This window comes from Dermacentor variabilis, chromosome 6 (assembly GCF_050947875.1).
Source record: "Dermacentor variabilis isolate Ectoservices chromosome 6, ASM5094787v1, whole genome shotgun sequence".
Taxonomy (NCBI): domain Eukaryota; kingdom Metazoa; phylum Arthropoda; class Arachnida; order Ixodida; family Ixodidae; genus Dermacentor; species Dermacentor variabilis.
In genome coordinates, this window is record NC_134573.1 from 186,710,076 (window position 1) to 186,733,194 (window position 23,119).

Genomic DNA, 23,119 nt, shown 5'->3' on the forward strand with positions numbered 1-23,119 from the left:
ATGGAGCATGTTTCATTAGAATGTGAAGTCCAGCAGTCGATTTAGACAGCACTGGACTCCTTGAAGCCCTTGGCTTCAGCGAGAGCAGGGGGAAAGTAAACATGTCTGCAGTAGAGATTAGTAAGAGGCGATTGGAAGATTGGTGGAAGTATGGAAACGACAAAAAAATGGAGACGTACAAAAAAAAATTCACTCTAGGGGGTCAGTAAATTTGGTTATAAGAATTCATTGTGAGATTTTTTTTCTTTTTCTTTTTTAACCTAAGTAGGTCATTAGGCAGTATAATAGCAAGAGCTTGGTGATGCAACCCATCGTCCTATTCCAAAGGGGACGCTCATAACATCCATCCATCCATCCATTTCTTTCATCAGGCTTCGACTCATTCGAAACGAGAAGCGATCTCGAAGACTACGCAAGGTTGTCCACAATACTCCGTCATTGAAGCGGCCTGAGACTAAGCGAAAGCCGTTTACACAGTCATTTACTACAAACGAAGTGAATTTTACAAAAGCAATGTCAAATTCAATTCGAAGCGGGCAGCCGGTACTGCCGCCATGTTTCACGCAAGCTATGCAAACCACGCAATGCCTTTAATGCTAAATCTGAGAAATTGCGTGCGTACGCTATACGCTATGGGTCGTTTAGCATTCTGCGCATGCACAGTAACGACCCGCTATTTTATAGCATACACAATGGTATAGAGTACACTAAACAAACTGTCTGAAGTTACAAGGTGTTTGAAAATGGCCGACAAGTTGCACGATAATGCGCAAAGCAAAGGCTTTTTCTATGGGGGAGGGGGGGGGGGGGGCTGGAGGGACACTAAAGGCAAATATTAAGTCAATGTTGGACTGTTAAAATACCATTCCAGAAACCTTGCAGTGCTTCCTTCATGCCAAGAAAGCACTTAGTTTAAGAGAAAATTGTGTCTGAAGGGTTCGCATACCTTTAGCACAATTAAATTTGCTCGCCCTCGACAGGGAAGTTGTGATGTTGCATACCCCATCACCACTCTCTACTATTGCCATTGAGTAAAACAGCACCTGACAGACAGCAGTACGATTTTTTTCGCAAACACAAGTGCGCAGACATGGAGAAACCGAGCCAAGACAAATTGTTGGATTTGCCACTGCTGCTGCTCTTGGTCGCATGGACCGTTCAGGCATCCTGCACCATCACATGGAAGTGGAATTCTCCGCTACTTGCTGTTTGTGCGAGTTTCGCGGGCGAGCAAAACCAGCACAGCTCTACGCTATAACAAAACTGCTGAAACACAAAAGCACAGGTGACGCAGAGTCGAGCGAAAATGAAACCTTTTGGCTGCCCATGCTGCTGTCAAGGGTAAGGTCAATGACATGGAGGAAGAAAAAAATTGAGGAGAGGCCCTACCCAGTCCACACGCTAGGAGAAAAGTTTGGAGAAAGTCGCATGGTATTTTTTGCTGTAGCGGCAATGTTGTCGGGGCACAATGGCAGTTTTATTGTGGTGGTGTGTGCTCATGCATGTACTGCTCTGTAGGTCACGTACTGTAGCAAAGGCATCACGTGTGAAGGTTTGCGTTAGTCTCCATATTTTTTTCCACTTGGTTAGATTATCTAGACCGTGTTCTCCTGGCTGTTGTTGTAGCCAGGTAGGACTGGCAGATGCAAAAAGCATGAAACGCCAAACACCACATACCAGGTCAAAAATGAACAATTTGGAAGTATATTTACCGCCTTCACTGGATTCATGCATCACATGTCATCCCAGACTTCCAACTGCTGTGCTTCAGAATATGTACAATAAATGTCTTGCAGGTCAGCGACAGCTGTGCAATGTTCCTGCTTTTGACAATGGACAATGCACTTGTGGAATGCAAAATAGCTATGCGGAAGGATGGGAAAGAAGCAGCTGCTGTGAATACAGGCAAACCCACTTATGATACCAGTTTTAACAATATATCGGTTATAACAATGACAAGCTGCTGCAACGTCAACTTCTGTGTGTTTTTGACGGTGAAAAACCCACTTACTACAATGCCCAAAGGCCGCATTATTGGTTATAACAATGAAGTCTGGCTGCTGGATGTCCAAGCCGAAAGGTAGTGAAATGCGAAATCCTTGAAAAGAAAAAAGAAGACGAGAAATTCAAGTCACTGCATGACGGGCCGCTGCTTCAACAGCCACTGCACGCTCATTTTCCAGCCATCTACGCGCGCCTCTCTCCCGTCACCCTTCCACTACTCCGAACACGAATTGGCTGTGCCCATAGCTCTAAGCCGCCCCCACTCCCCGAAACACAAATGGACTGCACCAACTGCGCTACTCGCAGATTGTTCGCATGTTGCTCGCTGGCTTCTCATTCAGTGTAGTTCTGCTCACAGCCTAATCACTCACGTTCGTCTTTGTTGGCTGCGTCAAAATTGTTGCTGGCCAAGCGGTTCCTCAGCCTCGTTTGACCAAAGTTGGTTTGACTCTCCGCCTAAATGGAAGATGGCTGATGTGCCCGCTTAGCATCGGCAATGCATAATGTTGTCAGTGAAAAGAAAGCGCACGGCTATAGATCTGGAAACTAAGTGCCGGATAGTGACAGCGACGATAGCTGCGACGATGCAGTAAGGAAGGCTGCCTCAACATTGTCCTCACAAGACGCCCGGCAGATGATTCAGTCCCTCCAGGGCTTCGTTTTTGTGAGGAACCTTCCGCTGCAATACGTGGAGCACCTAGATGCCTTGGAAAAGGATGTCGGCAAGCTTCGCGTAAAGCATGCAAGGCTGACGGACATAGAGTTTTCTCGTGCAAGTCAGTCAGAATAGGTGGCGAGATGCTTGTGGCGATCTCGCCTCAGCGTTTCTTCTGGATTTCTCAAGCTGGCCAGGCTGCAGCAGCAGCCTTCTCGCAATTTTTAAAAGGCCCCTTTTGGGGCCACCAAAGCGATGTCTCAGCAGTGCTCGCATATTGCTTGCCACCCACGACCCCTCTTTGCAGTTGTTATAGCAGTGCCATTCTTTAACGCCGACAGCCGCGGTTTGCTAGACATGATCGGAGCACCCAGGAATCAGTTAAACGAGTGAACACAATCAGCAGTCTGATGGAGGAAGGTAGTGGGGAGGGGCACTGGCCTCTCCGCCATTAGTTTTCTCCCATCAGGTCTGCCATCTCTCTATTTTGATTTTTTCATGCAACCCGGTTATAACAATTATCGGTTATATCCATGAAATTTTTGTGGCACTTGAATATTGTTATAAGTGGGTTCGACCGTAATTAAGGGATGAACCCTCCTTACCACAGATACCTCTGTGCCGGAGGGGAGCCGGGAAGTGAAGGTTGGCGATGTGGATGCGGTGTAAGAGTGAACAAGGCTCGACTGAATGTATGCCTGCACGCATACAAACAGCTGATGGTTGCACGTAGGCCCGGTTAATGCACTAGCCGCATGCATAGGCGCATACTGTTTGGCACCGCATGGCAATTACCACATAACTGTTTCTGTGAAGCTTCACGTATTATGAGAACAATATGCCTTGGGCGGCAGTCAGTGTATCTACACGCACAATAACATTTTCTGTTGGCCTTGTTGGCGGCGCACTGTGGCTAGTCACATCTCTACAGTGTGCAGCCACCAGAAACTTCTTCAATAAAGCAAAGCGATTCCTCAATTCACTAGCAACATACATGTTTGTTCTCAAACTGCAGATGGGTTAGCCATAGGTAAAGAAAGGTTTATCGACATATGATAGCCAATGCACTTTTAAAATCTTCTGATGAAGATCCCCCCTTTCCCACTGTACAATGTTTCAGGAGGTGGTCTCTAAAAGAACAACATGGATGAAAGAGAAAGCTCGAATGTGAAAGCCAGGCGAGGGGAAAGCCAGGCGAGGGCTAGAGGCAGTCTGTAAGGGGGAGGGGAGGAGGGTGGTTGTCACGGGGGCGATCCCCTCTCGCATGCACACAACATTGAGGCCCCATTTATGGCACGCCTCTACCTTATTCTGGATGGTGTCAACCATAGGTACTGAGGGGGGATCAGCACTAAAAATTCCATACACAGATAAAGATAGGATGAAGCCGTGCATAGAACTTGGGGGCATTGTTGCTCCCCTCCAGGCCTTCAAGTCATATGGCAGCTTCTCATTTCTGGTACTTGACCGAATCGTCAACCACGCAGCACAGAAGAAAAGCATTCCGAAAATAATGAGAGTTGCTTATCTAGGATATGCATGATAAGCACCCCCCCCCCTTTTTTGTTTTCTTCTTTTTCTTTCCTTTGAAGTTTATTTGTCCTGCCTGCTTACAGGAACGGGAGCAGAGGCTAAAGGCTACGTAGCCTGACAAAAGGCCTCTGCTCCTATTACAGTTCGGCATGCAGGCCGACATACATGACAAAATAATGTATCTCTAATCATTTTGAACAAATATATCTTTCGCAGCAGAAAAAAAAAAGAGCATAAGAAAGGAGAAAAAAAAAACAAGTATAGCCCAAGCCTTACACATTCATTTTGTCTCTGACTTTCATTATGTTAATAAACTTCAGAAGAGCCTGCTGTTAGGCTAGTTTGTACACGCTGGTAAGAATGAAAACAGGGCAAAAAAATGGACAAGAAAGACATACAGAACGCTGATTTGCGCATGGCAAAATATATCAAGGACAGGGGTGTTAGTCCAGGGAAGCTAAGAAACTGCTACAATGAACAGGTGGGAGTGCAGTTAGGTGAATGGCCTCGATGTCCACGCAGAAACAAAATATAGGAATGTTAGGGGCTGCTGCGCCGTTCAACAACCCAATGAACGTTAGTCTGACAGTGACTAACGGAAAAGAATTTTTAGAAGGAGTGTGGCATAATGGATAAGAGGAGGGGAGCCGATGCGCATAAAAGGTGTCAAGGACAACATTGGCAGATATTATGGACATAGGGAGTGTGTTTTGACACTGCCTGATTGCTCTACACCAGACGGCCGTGGCCAGTTGCCTAGCTGAGGCTCACCTACCCTGTCATAACACATGCCTGCTTGCTGCGAAGAGCATATCCTAACTAAATGCCTTGGCGATTTTCAGAATAGACAGGTGTCAGGAGACACAACACTTTCAAATTTCTCGGAGCTACTGGCCCTTATTTTACCGCGAACTAAGGATGCCATAATTTTCACAAAGGCTTCTAAACAGGAAGCAGCCCTGTTTCATACGGTCTGCGTCATCAATTCCAGAGTGCTATCAAATAACAATATGCCTCACGTGATGGCTACAATACCATGAACGCAAGTTACTTCCAAACACCTCTTCAAACAATTCGGACAGCAGGTCACCAAAAGTGAGTGAAACTTGCATCTTATGATACTATCGAAGTGCTAGCGCGAAGCTTTGTTCCTGTATTTTTAAATTTTGAATAATATAGCATGCCCACAATGCCAAAAGCGCGATTAATAGGCGACTCGCAAAATATTGCCCGCCCTCTTAGGTACGTAGCCGTGGCTGTACCACTCAATAGAAGATCTGGCTAGAAAACAATGGTTATCCCCACTGTTAACCGGACTGCAACATGTCTGGCCTGCAAACAAGACACACAATAGTGCGCTGTCTTGTTCTTGTTCGGCCTTGTTTTTAGCATTGTTCATTTTTTCAAGACCAGCTAGGTCATTGACATACGTTAGGTATATAAGTGCATCAAGTCCAAAACGAAATTTTAGTTCTTTTTTTATATCATCATTTTTAAAAATAGCATGAGGATGATAGCATAATTTTATGCGAAGTGGCTGCACACCTTAGCAATGAAAAATTTTTGCCTGAAGTTAAGAAAAGTGTTGTTTAAGTTAAGAAAAGTGTTGCACTCCTAGTTCCAGGTTGCCCTGGAACTAGGAGTGCCACCGGTGCATCAACTTCGCCATTCTGTTGGCTTGACAAGGCGCTACCGGTGCACTGGGGCCTCCTCGCTGGCTACATTGGGGATCGCGCAGCGGCTTGATTGTTCATATTCGCCATGGCCTGAAAGGTGGTTTGCAACATTCTAAACATAGCACGTTCTAAAAAATTTATCGGGTTTTACGTGCCAAAGCCACAGTCCGATTACAGTCACCGACTGGTTTTTCGGACTCCAAAAATTCTGACATGCTTGATTATTTGGTCTGCTTCGCAGCACCGCCATTCGCCCCATGGACCATAATGTATAACAACTGCCGAAAATTCGGACACCTTGCAACCTCTCGTCTGATTTTTCGGACACTCCTTGAGCCAACTCGATCGAGAGCACCATGCACAGACTCTGACCGATGCATGGTTCGACTTGCTAACACCATTTTGGTTTTGAACAAAGCCTCCTTGCTGCCCCACAAAGTGGCGCTACTGCAAATCCCCACTCATCATCATCATTTCTGCCTGGTTCGTGGCTACAGCAGTTTCGGTTTCAGCTCACACGAAACACACAACTGCAAATTAACATAAGAAAAATGCCAGAAGCGATACACAGATCACCAGCAAAACACAGAGCAGTAATAGCTAGGCCAATCCGCGTGCGTTTCGTATAAGGGCCCTCTAATTCTTACGGAGCTTTAGCGGTGCACGGAGGCAAAAAGGCATAAACACAACAATGCACGTCATGATTCAAGTTTACATGGCGACATGGCACGGTTCACGAAAACAGTCAACCGCATTCACACACGAACACACACTACGCTCGATGTTGGTGTGCCGCGAGATTACCTCCCGCTGGCAGCCCGAACACAATCGAGGAGACTCGCTGACACGATCCATACCGCAGCTTCAGAATGTCATGACAGTTGCACTGGCTTGTAGCACTGAACCACAGAACACAACAGTCGTCGTGTAATCGCTACACGACAGATGCACTCAATGGCAAGAAGACTGTTGGTGCACTCGTTTCCACACACACACAGGATGTTGTTTAGTTGCTGTGAGGTTCGCATGTTTCAGCGACGTTATGTCGGAAAGTTTTTCGGTCCAAGCATCTGTCAGCCTTCTTTTTTTACACGAATTATTCCTTCAAAGTAACCGCTATGTGTACGCAGCACACTTACAAGCAAAGGAATTTAGAGAGCAAATGGGATTAAGCGCAAGCAATCACCAAGGCTCGCGCGTTGAGTGCAAACGAATGCAAGGTAAACAGGCGGAATCGAGGCGATCAAGCCCTCATTCTGCTCTCTTGAACGTTTTTCTTTCAGCACTCATTTGAAATTAAAGAACTAGATTTAGCAGTTTGGGCCCCTCTTCCGTTTTTCACCACAGTCAGGTACCAGTAGCATTTTATTTCCACACGTAGCAGATATTTCTTAACCTCATGAATGCCGCGGCACCGCAGTTTAGCTTGGGCGCCATCTGCTACAAAAACTTCCTAGATGGTGCGCGCGGCAGATGTCGCTACCTTATTATAGAGGGACCTTATGTGCGACTGGTGTTGGCGTGACAGCGTGGTGATGTTTGCTTTGTGTGCTGTGTCGAGGTTGCGGTGATCCAACGTGGTATACGGAAACATCGCGTCAAGTGTCTAATGGCGCCGACAGTGCCCGCGCAGACTGTGCTGGGGAATGTTGGCAAGCGGGTGCCGGGAGGCCTAGGATTTGTCGCCTTCCAATGTGCTCCCTACTGACACTGAAAATGTTCTGTCAAGGCCTGCGCAGTGGTTGCACTGCGATTCCGGACACTGCCTCGTTTGACAGTTTCACAGGTGCTGACACTGCTGTACTGACATGCACAGAACTCGACGACACCGAGATCATTCGTCAGGTTTCTGCTGCACCGCCAGACGATGACTCCGAGTCGGAAGATGACGCACCATGTGCTACGCTGCCGTCGCATGCAGAGCATGTACAAGCAGTAACTGTGCTTTCAGCCACCTATAGTGAGCGTACGACCCTCTCCGAGATTCAGGCTTATCTGATTGCGCGTAAACCGAACAGCGTGCAACGGCGCATTCACAATTTCTTCAAGCCTACTGCCGAGCGCGAATAAGTGCGTGGAAATAAAGCATTTCTTTTTTCTTTTTTTAATCTGCTTTTTCGGACACCTGTTTATTCGGACATTTCCACAGTCCCCGTGAGGTCCAAACAAACAGTCGGCGACTGTATAAGGCACGCCCGTAGTGGGGGAGTCCAGAATAATTTGTACCACCTGAGGTTCTTTAATGTGCACCTAAATCTAAGTACATGGATGTTTCCGCATTTTGCCCCCATCGAAATGTGGCCACCGTGTCCAGGATTTGATCCCATGATCTCGTGCTTAGCAACCAGACACCATAGCCACTAAGCAACCATGGCAGGTAGCAAGTTCTCAGCTACTGAAAATGGGCCGGGACTTTTGAAAAATTCCTATCCCGAAATTCACATCAGGCTTGATCGTATGATTGAGATTCTACTGTAATACATTCTGAAACCTGCACAATACAATAATGTTCTGGATTTCATTCTTGCATGGCCCCACTGAGAAAATATTTTGCATGATAAACATCATTAATAAGGAAGTATGTTAACATGGAACTGTATGACAACAGCATGAGTATGGGGAGAGGTGACATGGTCCAGCTGCACAAAAAGAAACAAGAGCAGCAACACAATGAAAACTGATAATCGATAGCAAGAAATAGCATGGTCAGCTTAACAAGTGAGAGGTCACAACATAGGAAGGAGTGGCTTAATGAAAGAGTGAAGTAAGGTACTAGTTTGGGCTAGTTGGTACCTCACTGTGAATGTAAGTCAGCACAAAACAGAAAGGGACAAGACACATATATGAGAAGGAAAACAGAAGCATGAAAGACACAAGAAAAAGATGTGTACACAGGACTGGCACACCAGAAGTGCCAGTCTTGTGTACTCTGTCATCGTTTCTTTCACGTTTCTGTTTTCCTTGTCAGTTATGAATCTAATCACCCAAGAAAATGTTTTACTAAAACACATATAGCTGTCTTGTCACTTTCTGCTTCATGCTGACTTACATTCAGAAAGTGTGACGAGAATTGAATTGAATTCTGAGGTATTACATACCAAAAACCATGATTTCATTTTGAGACATGCCATAGTAGGGGACTCTTAATTAATTTTGGCCACCAGGGGATCTTTAATATGCCTCCAATGCACGAGACACAGCCGTTTTTGCATTTCACCCCCATCGAAATGCGGCTGCCACAGCTGGGATTTGACCCATGACCTTCTGCTTAATAGCGCAACACCACAGCTGCTAAGCTTCCACAGCAAGTTACAGCGTGATGAGAAGGAATGATGTCAAGAACAGCAGCCACATGTAAAAACTTGACACAGCCAACTGAGGAAGACAAAGACATAGCGGTTAAAAGATAAGAAGTCGCAGTTTTGCCCGAAAGGCAAAGCATCAACTGCGATAGCAAATCGTAGACAGCTACACAAGTTAAGGATAGTACTTGTAACCGCTGTATAAATTTGTAAACATTCGCTTATGAACTAAAATGACAAGCATGGTGTCACACGCATGCAAGCAAATGTGAACACATCTCACCATATGACCGTGCACACTCGCTGCCAAAATGCTGGATAGAGAAAGCAGCCAGCCAATTGACTTTCGCGCTGCCTCTCATTCAATATGAACTAAGCGGTGAGAACACAGCGCACACAAAGCTATCAGCACTCGGCACACTCTGTCCAATGTGTCACAGATCGCTTTCAAGACAGGGCAAGCACAGTGGCTCCATAAGCAGCCGCTGCTGGAGTAGAACGCTCCTCCCCTACCCCTGGTGCTTCGTGCACGACGGAACATGGCACACTTCCTCCTCAATTTCCTCCCTTGCGCGTGCGAGACTGAGCCACAATCGTCAGTGCATCCTCGCAAGTTTTCACTCGCACATACAGCATACAGCACATGGCGACGATGTTATCACCCTTGGATTTTATATGGTACATCACAGCAACAGCAGAAATGTGCCTCGAGTGTCCATAAAATTGCTATTGAATAAAATTTTTGGGCATCATGCACACATCACAAGTACCATATTCACTCTATTCTAATGGGTTCGTTTTTCTGGAAAGATTTATGAGACATTATATGTATGTTACATTTGAGTGCAAACCAAAACTGCATTGGCATTAAACATTTCTGTTATCTATTGCAATGTTGCTGCAGCTGTAAAAACTGTGGTAGCTTTGTGCCCGCTCAGTAATATTATTAGGCTGGTAGGGTCTGCAAGGCGTTTAAATGTAGTGTTTCAAAAGCGGCAGATGTTCTGGGTTGCTGATAGTATTAAGGAGGCCTCAGACAGCAATGAAGAGTGGTGCCCAGTTCGCTGTAAATGGGATGCAAGTTTTTTTTTTTGTTTTTGTTTTTTTTTTTTACAGGTCAGAAAAAATCACGTTTACTCTCTCTCTTACTACAAAAAGACGGTGAGTGAGCAACCACTTCCGGTCATGAAAATTAGATGCACGTTACAATCAAGGGCACATTAATATCAAGTACTAAATATAGTATGTGGTGAAAGAAAGGCACAAGGGCACACTGAGAACAGCAACAACATAACGACAGCTCACCTGGCCTGTGACTGTGGAGATTTAGCATGCGGGTGTAAAGTGTTCCCACAGCATGGTTCCAGCCCTGCAAAATGTCCCCGGCATGAGTTAAAAAGAAGGAAAGACTATAAATAATTATGCAGATCCCACGCACTGTGAAAATTGATATAGGTGAAGCTTTCTGTGCTGTTTCCTTTAATTCATGATAATTAGTAGCGATGTTGATGGCAAATGCTTTATTTCTTCAACATTTATCCCAATACGAGTAAGGTTAGTTGATGTTAAACATTGCCTTGGGCGCACCACTGCTGTTAGTCTGTGCTTTACACAGAACTCACACGGAGACGTTTTTGTTTCAGGCATTGTGTGCCATTGTTCATATAACCTCCTAGAGGGTTGAGCATTGTCATTGCCTCACATGGCACATCACATTGTGGCAGAAGTGTTAAACTTTAATTGAATTGTGGGGCTGTACATGCCAAAACAACAATAAGTTTATGAGGCACGCTGTAATGGCGGTCTCCGAAGTAATTTTGACACCCTGGTGTTCTTTAATGTGCACCTAAATCTAAGTGCACGAGCGCTTTTGTATTTCGATCCCATCTAAACGCAGTATCTTGAGCACTGCCATAGCCGCAAATCTACCGCAGCGGGCACAGAAGTGTTGATTTGATGTGCAACTGCTTTCGTAGCGTCACCTAGACTTTACGTTGATTTAGTACGGCTTTGCATCTGCAAGCCCTGGTCAGTTGTCTTCTTGACAAATTTGCAGTTTATTTTTACAGAAATAGCAGAAACATACCGTACGGTACCTTCAGTTTGCCCATAACCGCTGCCGTGTCTAAGGAAACGCTATTACTGTGTAGTAGCGTTTCCTTGCCTTCTCACACCACCTTCTCCCTCTCCCAACCTCCCCCCAGTACGGGAAATGCAAGCTATGAGTGGCAAAGCTGTTATTCACTCGTTTCACGACTGCATTGGTTATACCCGTTCCCTGCCTGCTTTCCCTGCCTCCTCTCTGCCATTCTATCTACCTACCCTTTGGACTTGCACGTTAGTAGAAGGGCAAGCGCTGCAGTTTTTGCAATGCTTTTGTGGGGGGTCACGGATGGTTCAATTATGTATGTAAAGAGGCTAAAGTGGCAACACCCAGGGAGTTCCAGAGGGCATTGTGCACATGCGACGTGATGGAAAGGTACAAACGAGTTTTTTCTCATGTCTTTTCTCTCTACCTTGCCACATGCTCAGAACCCCCCTCCCCTCCCACACGTGGCATGAAAGACAGCAGCAGTGGTAGAAAAGTCAAAGGAAGAGACAAAGCTTCACTTTAATATAGTCATATCAAAAACTTGCGATACATGCAACCCATCAAGATTATTATGGAAGAAAACTTCTTAGAACCAGGCCTTCTTAGAACTTCTTAGCCTTGCCTACCAATCTTCTGCATAAGTAGCATGATATATGACAAAGATTTTGCCAGCTACGCTTTTGTTCGCAGAATAAAAGGTAACCTTCATGAGGCAATGTTTTTTTTAAAGGCATCTAACAGTTTCTCCGATGCCATTCCCTGCATGCTTAGAAGTATATTGAAGCTATTAGACTGGGAAGGCTTAAGAGTGAGGATGAACGGTGAATATCTCAACAATCTTCGGTTTGCAGATGACATTGTCTTGTTCAGCAACACTGGGAATAAAATGCAACAAATGATTGAGGACCTTAACCAAAAAAGCGTAAATATATGGTTCAAGATTAATATGCACGAGACAAAACGTTCAATAGCCTGGCAAGGAAATGAATCCATGAGTGCCAATCAGCTTCTAGTCTGTGCTTGAGTATGTCTATCTAGGTCAATTACCCACAGGAGACACTGATCATGAGAAGGAAATTTACAGAAGAACAAAAATGTGTTGGAGTGCATACGGCAGGCATCATCAAATCCTGACTGGGAGCTTACCCCTGTCATTGAAAGGAAAAGCTCACAATCATTGCATTCTACCGGCGCTAACCTATGGGGCAGAAACTTGGAGGCTAAACAAAGATGCTCAAGAAGGAGTAAAGGACCACACAAACAGCAATGGAATGAAAAATGTTAGGCATAACTTTCAAGAGAAAAAAAATTAAATTGTGTGGTTTTACGTGTCAAAACCACCTTCTGATTATGAGGCACACCATAGTGGGAGACTGGAAATTTTGACCACCTGGGGTTCTTTAACGTGCACCTAAAAGTAAGTACATGGGTGTTTTCGCATTTCGCCCCATCAAAATGTGGCCGCCGTGGTCGGGATTCGATCCCGCAACCTTGTGCTCAGCAGCCCAACCCCATAGCCACTCTGAGCAACCACGGCGGGTAACCTTAAGAGACTGTAAGAGAGCAGTGTGGATCAGAGAGCGAATGGGGACACCCGATTCTCTAGTTGGCATCAAGAGAAAAAAATGGAGCTATGCAGGTCATTTAATGCACTGAGCAAATAACTGGTGGGCCATTAGAGTTACGGAATGGGTACCAAGGAAAGGAGAGTGCAGTTTAGGATGGAAAAAAATTAGGCGGGGTGATGAAATTTGGAAATTTGCAGCTGCACGTTGGAATTGGTTAGCATAGGACAGGAATAATTGGAAATTTTAGGGAAAGGCCTTCGTCCTGCAGTGGGCATAACTATAGGCTGACGATGATGAACACTAGCAACCTTCAACACAGCACTAAGAATTCACTCACCATGCGCACACAAAAATCAATGTGTGACAGCCACAGCTTCGAGTCCCCACTGAACATCAGTACAGCTTTCTGCAACGAAAGATCACAACAAATTTAATGTTGTCAAACATGCTTGTCAATTTTATGCAACAGAGAGGAATAAAAGGAGGAAAGGTACAGCGCTGAGCAGTCGAGAACGAAGTGCCTCACTTTGTCCTTGTCTGCTTAGTGCCATACCTTTTGTGCTTAAATCATGAAGCAACTAGCTCAGCAACAAGTTTTGTTAGAAAGGAATATAGCTTGCCTTAAAAAGCTTGTTGATCCTCTTTGCAATCATGAGATCAATCTCGGGTCTTTTGTCTGTTATTCTGAGCCTCTGGAGAAAACAAAACAGCAACACAGAACAGCTAGAGTGAAATGCACACAGTTCACAGCAAATGTCTATTAGTAGCAGCCCTTACCGCTCTTCTCTTTTGAAGCAACTCATACAGGTTCAATTCATACTGAAAGAAAGAAAATGCAATATAGTATCTCTTTTACAAGGCATGCACACAGCAAGCATTCTGAACCCACCACTACAACACTATTTCTCAATTCAGTCAGCCCTGTGTTTCCATCAATCTAGCTTCAACGAGTCAGAAGGACAATGAAACAAGCTAATAAGCACATTCTCTTGTTTATGCAGGTCAGAAGTGTATTACTCTTCTGTGATTACAGGCTTTTAAAACCTGCACTTGATTGTTGCTGGGCTTTCCTAGGTATACTTTGTGGTGCAAAATACATTTTTTGAAAAGGGACAGAAGAAAGGAAGACAGTTGCTGGGGCTTAAGCCCAAACTCCATTTGAGCAATTTTGCGCGCAGCAACAATGAGCAACCAGAGTGCAGTCTCCACGCCATGACTCTTCCGCCTCATGTAGCGGTGGAGCACATCTTCTCCACAGGCGGGCGCAGCTCGGTGCGTTATGCCACAAGAGTGTGCCCCATGGTTTTGCGTATTCATCGCTGCTGAAACTTGAGATAAAATACAAAAAAAACACTGTTACCGGATATGTGGATTATATGCACAGTTGAAAAGCTGCCAAAATGATTTCAATTCGGTGTCCTAGGAAGTGCTAATGAGAAAAGATTCCATGTGGTTGAGACTTTTATGCAACAAATTACATGTAATAAATTATTTTTGGTAACTTTGTAAATGCTGATTGATTGCTTTTTCTTTGGTAATGCTCACTGCAATTGAACAACTTTTTTTCAGCATCCAATTACATTTAACCAGTTACTTTATTGAAGAGCCAAGCCATAACAGGTCATGCAGCTTTTAGCCCTTGAATTTGTCAAGAACTACAGTAGAATGCACGCTGTCATGCCCCGCATCAGCCTCGCGGATGTGAATGTTCAGACAGTCAAACCAGGATGCTCAGCCTTTGTTTCACCTTAATGCTACACCAGATGTTGGCCGACGATTTGAACCAGTGCTGTTCGACAGCAACGGCCACTGCAGGCGCTGATGCCAGGAAATCACCCGTGGACAATTTTTTCAGCTTTTCATTGCCCCTACCGGAAGCACCTTCTCTAAGACCCAGCAACAATGAAGCAGTGCATTTCATAAAAGGCCCTGGCCTGATTGTCACAGTACTGAGCAACCACAATCTTGTGCACAAGATGTTTGTACATCCATGAGCAAAAGTACATGAAGTAGGCGTACGCGTACAAAAGTACATGAAAGTACATGTACATGAAAGTACATGAAGTACAAAAGTATGCGTGCTTGCACAATAAAGCTGATTTTCTTCTCTGCCTGTGAACGTAACTTGAAATTATGGATTGCTCTCCAAGTTGGCATTGCGAACATTCCAGTACACTCGTCAGTTATAGTTCAAGTACATTAATAACAAAGAAATTCACACGACCTTGTGGACCGTATACTTTTGCCCACAGGTGTACATTCTAACACAATTCTACCCTTCACACACACATATTAAGAGTTTTCAGTGGCGCTGCTGGCTTCCTCACAAAAAACAAGATAATAATACCAACAAACATTTTTAAAAGCACTTGTTAGTGAACACAAACAACATGTTCAGGCAAGCCCAGCTTGTCCTATTTACTGCATTTGTGCAACGTCAATAAAAATTGGAGGAAAACAATTAAAATTAATTACATTTTGCTAATTGCTCGATCACTATTGTGGAAGAGTAATTGATAACTAATGAATTACATTTTTGAATGAAGTAATTCTAATTGTAATTGGTTACTTTTTTTCTGTAATGTGTACATGTCTGGTGTGGTTGTGTGAAGCTTGGTGCTTTGGCTGCAATGTACGAATCACACCATTTGAGCAATGGACACAAAACAAGACAGGGCAGAACTGTCGGCAGTAGTTGCCACACTCACAGGAAAATTGCAGTGGAAAGTGCACGCTCACTGTTAACAGAGAAAATAGCGCCAAAGCATACGGTCAAGCATATTGTGCTGCCCGGCGCCACCTTAGGTTGGTGCAGCTCGTGGTGTTGAGAGCCCATCACCACTGCTTCTCGAGACGAAATACAAACAAATGCAATCCGCCTTTTTTCATTTTTCCTGTGCTACCCTCTGCCGCATGCCGCTGAAAATATTTTAGAAGTGTGCCAGGGCTTTCGTCGGTTGATTTGTGTATCTGCACCTGCATTGAGTGCGTGTCTGTTGTGCGTATCGTGGATTGCGAATAATTATTAATGGCTTATTTGGGGCTGCAAGGTTTTCCTGGAAGCAAAGTAGCACTCACCAACTACTGGGCGAGCAGGCCTGAGTGCGCTTGTGCAAACAGTGCGGCCGATAAGGGCATGCAGAGTTCCATTTGCAGACACAGCTGAGTTGGAGTTTGTTGTCGCTGATTTCTGCACTTGGGGCTTACTTTTTGCATTATTTTTACACATTATTTAGACATTTTGCATATTCAAGAAGTATTTAAGTGCAGCCTTCCGTGTCGGGTTTATCGAAGAGGTTCACTTGTTTACATCAACATATACAGCCGCAGATCTTTCTTAGCGTCAAAGATTGTCGAAAAGGTGCACTGCTTACATAAAATAATGTCAAAATGTAGCAAAACATACATATCTGCACATATATGCTGTGTTGTTCCAGCCCGAGATGAGTCAAGGCCGATGAGAAACTGAACCACTTAAACAACTGTGACCCAAACACATATATTAAGGTTCGTTTATTTATTACAGATTCTCGCTTTTTTATGACTCAATCATACTTGCAGTTGGCACATTGCAAAAAAACATTATTAGGGAAAACTGTGGTCGCATATGCACTCATTTATAGGCAGTGTTGTATTCTCACAAATACGTGGATGCCATCACTGACACTGTTGGTATAACTGAGCGAGACTGTTGTTTATGTAGCTGTATACCGAATTCACCGGCTTTTGCTTGCCGTTCGATGCCGAGTTAAATAGCGAATCTCTGAAATTGAGAAATGGGTTGGCATAACACATACAGACCACCCACGTAAGTAGCGAATGTGACTGGCAGCCTACAGGAACGGTGATGTATACAGATGCTGGCACAGCGCTGTGCAACACTTGCAATAAGCGCTTATTGTGTACATGCTGTACAAAGTGAAGAGTAGCCGATTTACAATCGCTAAGGCCAGTACTGAAATATAAAAGCAGTTTCCTTACTGCTTACTTTTCAGCTCAGGTCTGCCGGTAGCGGGTGCCCGAACTCGACGGCACCAGGCTTGACCTTCGCTGAAGATAATCAACATTGGCTCAAACTTCATGTGCATGGCTTGAGAGGGTTGAAGCTTGTGCATTTCAACTTGGTAGGAGTGTTTGACTCAGTTTGAGCGTGATTACTTATATAGGCAAGCGAAGACACTGTTGCTATTGCATTGTCAGTTTGACGGCCGATCGCGTGGGGTTCGGTCAAACGATGGGCAGCACAATGATTTTGTCAGTGCCATTGACAAGAAAGCCCATCGCAGTATTGCAACTCATGCTCATCGGTTGTGTCGTCAGCCTGGCATGATAAAATGGTCATAGCAACGCATTGTGCTAAACAGTCTAAATAGTCGGCCAATCATACGTCGGCATGAGCATCTTGTTCGTCTCGTATCGACCCAGTGTTACCGCACCTTAAACGAGTACGTGTAAGACAAGCACGCGCTGCCACCACCAGCAAGTGAGGGCCGACGCTGCAAGAAGACTTCTTGAGCAACGTGATGTTTTTAAGTGTCGCCCAAGTGTAACGCATGGGTTTTTTGTTAAATCTGCTAGCCATCAATGAAATGTGGCCACTGTATATCTGGCTCACAGTGCAGTGAGCCAGATATAAACTCGGATGAAGCTCTGACCACTTTCTTGTTTTAAAGTGGGGCTGCAGTTTTACGCTGCATACGGTTACGGCACCGTACCGACGTCTGGCTACCAGTGGAGTTTCAACGCGGTAGACAGCACGAGTGTTTGCAGCAACGCGCGCCCGAGCGCTTTTTTTTTTTTTTTTTTTTTTTCTGGGGACTTTCTGGCGCGCGGCCCTTCCAAAACGTTTTGTGACTAAACCGCTAGGGAAGGGAGGCTGCGCCGTCGCACCATAAAAAAGGCGGATTGCCGTTTTTTTGTGGATTGCACGCAAGGTTGAAAAAGTCACCAAAATATTTTGAATTCCATGCCCCAGGAAGCCATGTGCTCTGTGTGGTTAGCTGTGCAAGGCGCAATGTGGTGGTGGCGATGTATGCGGCCGCTCGATCTCAGAAATTGTGCCGTTGAGCAATGGGCGAAAAGAGGTCGTGGCACAACTGTTGGCAGTAGTTCACAAACTGACGAGCAAATTGCAGTCGAAAGTGCGACTCTATAAGTGCGTAACAGAGTCCCCTGCAGCCGTCGCTCGTACGTGGTTTCACCGGCAAGCCACAGGCTTGAGCGACAGCAATCTCCGTCACACGAAAAATCGCTCACATGAGGTTAGCCCCGAGGCAACAAGGCCTGTAACAGAGCGGGCACCGCACTGGAGCCGTCCAGATTAATTTAGACTGCTAGGGGTTGTCATGCACACAGAGCTCGACACACATACCGTCACTTCCAATGCAACTTTTTTTTTCTTTCTTTAATACCAAGTAGCAGCAGCATCAAAAGCACTTTTTTCTTACATTTAACAGTCGAGGCTTCTTAAAGGCACACGACTTTCGTTTTGACTCGTCAAATAAGGGCAGCAGAGTGGGCTTGACAAGGGTAGCGATGTGGGCTTGTTGGCAGTATATATTGACTAAAGGGAGGTAAGCGCAAAGAAACGCGAGTATAAAAGATTAAATTCGAGCGATCTCGCATCACCTTTTATGTGCACATGCATTCTCCCAGTTCGTATTCACGAGATCTAGCCGTTCGCCCAATCTAACATACCTGAATGTAAGTCAAGTAGTCTTCTTTGGACTTCTTTCTTCGACGCAGGCGATATTCGAACCGTTTTCTGCACCTCAGGATCTCTCTGCACGTCAAACCACCACGTCAATATTAATTATGAGTAGAAATTTCAAGCAAACGCCGACAGCAACCGAGATTCGGTGAAAACCCGGCTTGAAGAGCACTTGCCTGACTTGACCTCTCGTGACTAGACCAGTTCTTTCCATTTGCTCCAATTCGGGGATGAAGCCCTCGATATTTTTCTGAACAAGTTCCGCCATCTTCTAGATGCTAAAATTATATTACCAGCTTGAAAACACACTGCTGTCAGACGACAACGTTGTCACGCGCACACACCGCACGTGCGCCGCAAAGAAATAACCGCAATAACAGTCATAAGCCCGCGGTTTAGAAACCCCATGGTCACAAGCACGACCTACTGAACGCCAGACCACCACAAATCTCCCTGCTCCAGCACGCCTAGTCTAGTTTGCCCCTTTTGCCGCTAGGGACAGAGCCTAGTATAAGAGCGGCGCTAGTTATAATCTATTCGATGTAGTCTGCTTCAGCGATCTGTTCAGCGCTCGTCGGCGGCGGCGCGCCGATGCCTCGGCGAATACCTTTATTCTATGTGCTCTATTCCTACAGTAATTTTTGTAGGAAACTCTATGCTATTCCCCATAGAGTTTCTCACTATAACACCTAGAGGGAAATCTGGCGCCACCGTCTATGGGGGTTTCGTAAGGGGGCACCGTGCCGTCATGGGAATGGCGTGCGTCTAATTGTCGTACAAAAATCCCTCACGTGACCTGATCCTAGGTGCCTAGGGACAGCATTGTTTAGGGATTTTTGAGAAGGCGCGATGATGCTGGCGCCGAGCGACGCCGTGGCGTGTTCGTCCTCGGCCTGATCGTTCTCTGGACCGCGCGTTGTTCAACATTGCTCATGTGATTGTACGTACGTGCATTGCTTGTGTGTTGGTTGTAGGTTCTGTGTTACTTGGCGGAAAGTCGGGAGTAGTGGTGGTGCGGCAGTGCGGCTTTGGCCTCGGTGAACTCTGGCAGTACAGAATCTGCGTTGTGTTACCCGTGCTTTCTAGAGAACCCGGCGGTGGTGGGAGAGAGAGAGAGAGAGAGAGAGAGAGGAGAATTCAGGAAAGGCAGGGAGTCTGGTTGGCTACCCTACACTGGGGGATGGGAGAAGGGGAAGAGAAAGAAGGGAGAGAGAAGGTGTAGATACGCGTACGGACAGCACTTCAGTTAGAGTCGCTCGAGCAAACCAGAAGTTCTGAGAAAACACAAAAGTGCCTTCACTGCCTTCTGAGCCGATGATCGGTCGGGACGGTGCTCTAATATGGTCTGTTCACCCAGAGGACGATCGTCTAGTTTCCTCAATGTGTTGGACAAAGACTGTCTTTGTGCTTGAAATTGTGGACAATGGCACAATAAGTGGTCAATGTTCTCCTCGCATCCGCAAACATCACATGCAGGAGTATTAGCCATTCCAATTAGTGCTGAGTAGGCATTCGTGAAGGCAACTCCAAGCCATAACCGACACAGAAGAGACGCTTCACGTCGGTGTAGACCCGCTGGAGGTTTGAGTTGAAGTGACGGGTTTAGTCTGTGCAGTCTTGTGCGCCTTGTATGTGCGGTGTTCCACTCTGCCAAGGAGATCGTGCGTGCTAGAATGCCAAGTTGCCTCGCGGCGTCGGTCCTTGAGAGAGGAACGGGGACGCAGCGGTCTTCTTGGTTTGACGTCCGAGCTGCCTTATCGGCGTCATCATTTCCAAGGATACCGCAATGACCTGGTATCCACTGAAAAGAGATATCATGTCCTTTTGCTATTAAGTGATGAACAAGTTCCGCGATTTCGCACGTGAGCTGATCGTGAGTTCCATGTCGGAGAAACGACTTCACACATTGCAAGGCCGGCCTTGAATCGCAGAAGACTGCCCATTTTCTAGGACTTTCAGCGTTTATCACTTGAAGCGCGTCGCGGAGAGCCGCGAGCTCTGCAGCTGTGGACGTAGTGACATGGGAAGTCTTGAACCACTTGGTTAAAGACTTCCCATGTCACTACGTCCACAGTGGTGACAGTTGAAATATCTAAGTGGCCTAGCGCCTCGGCAGCGAAGTTCAGCGAACCACGATGTGGCGTCGCCGTGTCCGACTTTGCTTAACGGACATCGAGGGATGTGCTGCTCGCTGCAAGTCATGTAAATGCAACTGCGTCGACCGCCCACTGTTCAGCGCCGAATGTGTGTTTGGTGCGCTGTGCTTGAAACAAGTGGTGCAGCTTGGCAGCGGGGGTAGCAGAGGAGCAGAGTGGCTTAGGGTTTGCGCGTTCACAGACATGTGCTCCCGTCTTGGTCTCATTAGCGGCTGTCGCGGGACTGCGGTGTGCTAGCTCCTTGCCTAGTATAAAGTTTACGACGCTAACACACAGCATATTCACGTTTTTCCGCACTATATGTCATTTGCATGACGGCCGAGTTGAAAACGAGACATATAGTGTTCTTTGCGTTTGTGTGTTGTAAATTACTTTCTATTGTGGAAGTTCTGGGAGTCTTATTACGCAAGGAGTGCGAACGTAAACATAAACACATGTGTGTCTGAAATTTTGAATTACCCATAATACCCTTTACGACTGATAAGTGGGCTACACGGCCTGTGTGAATCAGCTACCGTATGTTGCGACGCTCTTCCGTGTGGTAGACTGATGCATGGTGCGCGTTTATTTCTGTACTGTTGTAAAAACCATTTGTTTATTCACTCAATACAAATGTACGGCTTCTTCGCCGCAGGACATTTTAGTTACGCGGTGAAGCATACTAAAAGTGGGAGGGGGCCGCTATCAGCCAGCATAGTATGTCCACTTAGGCGACCTGAGAGGCGGAGGGTTCGCGAGTGCATGATTAAAGAACTCTTGCCCCTTTTCACTTTTAGTATGCTTCACCGCAGTACATTGCTTAGGCTTCACTGCGAAATATTAGTGTATTGCGAGAAAGATAATCCTAAAAAGCCTAATTATGCAAAGTTTCTTTTGTAGCTTGCTACACCGCAATACAGGGGTGTAAATAAGCATTGTGCAGTAAAGCATACTAAGAGGGGAAGGGCACATAGGTTTGCTCATTATCTTCAATTGTGATATAATTTGCAAGTGCATCTGTGCTCGTGGTAAGCTTCATTGACAATTCTTTGTACATTACAAATTCATATTGCAGGGAAGCTTACTAAAGCACATTCGCCATTATGGTATGTGTTATTCACCTTCAATGCAGGAGCGCAATGTAGATTCTTGCCCCTGCTTTTGGCTGGACTGCACATGCTCTTTGAGAATTGATTCATTGTTCATAAGTGCACTAGTCATCATCATCAGCATCAGCCTGGTTACGCCCACTGCAGGGCAAAGGCCTCTCCCATACTTCTCCAACAACCCCGGTCATGTACTAATTGTGGCCATGCCGTCCCTGCAAACTTCTTAATCTCATCCGCCCACCTAACTTTCTGCCGCCCCCTGCTACGCTTCCCTTCCCTTGGGATCCAGTCCGTAACCCTTAATGACCATCGGTTATCTTCCCTCCTCAATACATGTCCTGCCCATGCCCATTTCTTTTTCTTGATTTCAACTAAAATGTCATTAACTCGCGTTTGTTCCCTCACCCAATCTGCTCTTTTCTTATCCCTTAACGTTACACCTATCATTCTTCTTTCCATAGCTCGTTGTGTCGTCCTCAATTTGAGTAGAACCCTTTTAGTAAGCCTCCAGGTTTCTGCCCCGTAGGTGAGTACTGGTAAGACGCAGCTATTATATACTTTTCTCTTGAGGGATAATGGCAACCTGCTGTTCATGATTTGGGAATGCCTGCCAAACGCACCCCAGCCCATTCTTATTCTTCTGATTATTTCCGTCTCATGATCCGGATCCGCCGTCACTACCTGCCCTAAGTAGATGTATTCCCTTACGACTTCCAGTGCCTCGCTGCCTATTGTAAATTGCTGTTCTCTCCCGAGACTGTTAAGCATTACTTTAGTTTTCTGCAGATTAATTTTTAGACCCACTCTTCTGCTTTGCCTCTCCAGGTCAGTGAGCATGCATTGCAATTGGTCCCCTGAGTTACTAAGCAAGGCAATATCATCAGCGAATCGCAAGTTACTAAGGTATTCTCCATTAACTTTTATCCCCAATTCTTCCCAATCCAGGTCTCCGAATACCTCCTGTAAACACGCTGTGAATAGCATTGGAGATATCGTATCTCCCTGCCTGACGCCTTTCTTTATTGGGATTTTGTTGCTTGCTTTATGGAGGACTACAGTGGCTGTAGAGCCGCTATAGATATCTTCAAGTATCTTTACATATGGCTCATCTACACCCTGATTCCATAATGCCTCCATGACTGCTGAGGTTTCGACTGAATCAAACGCTTTCTCGTAATCAATGAAAGCTATATATAAGGGTTGGTTATATTCTGCACATTTCTCTATCACTTGATTGATAGTGTGAATATGGTCTATTGTTGAGTAGCCTTTACGGAATCCTGCCTGGTCCTTTGGTTGACAGAAGTCTAAGGTGTTCCTGATTCTATTTGCAAT

General features: G+C 45.6%; 1 protein-coding gene across 2 annotated transcripts in view; it reads right to left on the minus strand.

The window, feature by feature from the left end:
- Nucleotides 1-18,967, minus strand: part of LOC142585957 (U3 small nucleolar RNA-associated protein 6 homolog) — a 91,716-nt gene extending 72,749 nt beyond the window's left edge. Inside the window, exons 1-6 of one of the 2 annotated variants that reach the window (XR_012829162.1) lie at nt 18,717-18,967; nt 18,528-18,612; nt 13,608-13,649; nt 13,451-13,522; nt 13,168-13,236; nt 10,476-10,539 (exon numbers count right to left, since the gene is read on the minus strand). Coding sequence is in view for 1 of the 2 variants with exons in the window: in XM_075697088.1 (XP_075553203.1) it covers nt 10,476-10,539; nt 13,168-13,236; nt 13,451-13,522; nt 13,608-13,649; nt 18,528-18,612; nt 18,717-18,808 (424 nt within the window). In the remaining variant the exon portion in view is untranslated. The remainder of the gene's footprint in view (nt 1-10,475; nt 10,540-13,167; nt 13,237-13,450; nt 13,523-13,607; nt 13,650-18,527; nt 18,613-18,716) is intronic. The other variant, XM_075697088.1, reaches the window with a different exon arrangement.
- Between the last annotated feature and the right edge of the window lie 4,152 nt (nt 18,968-23,119).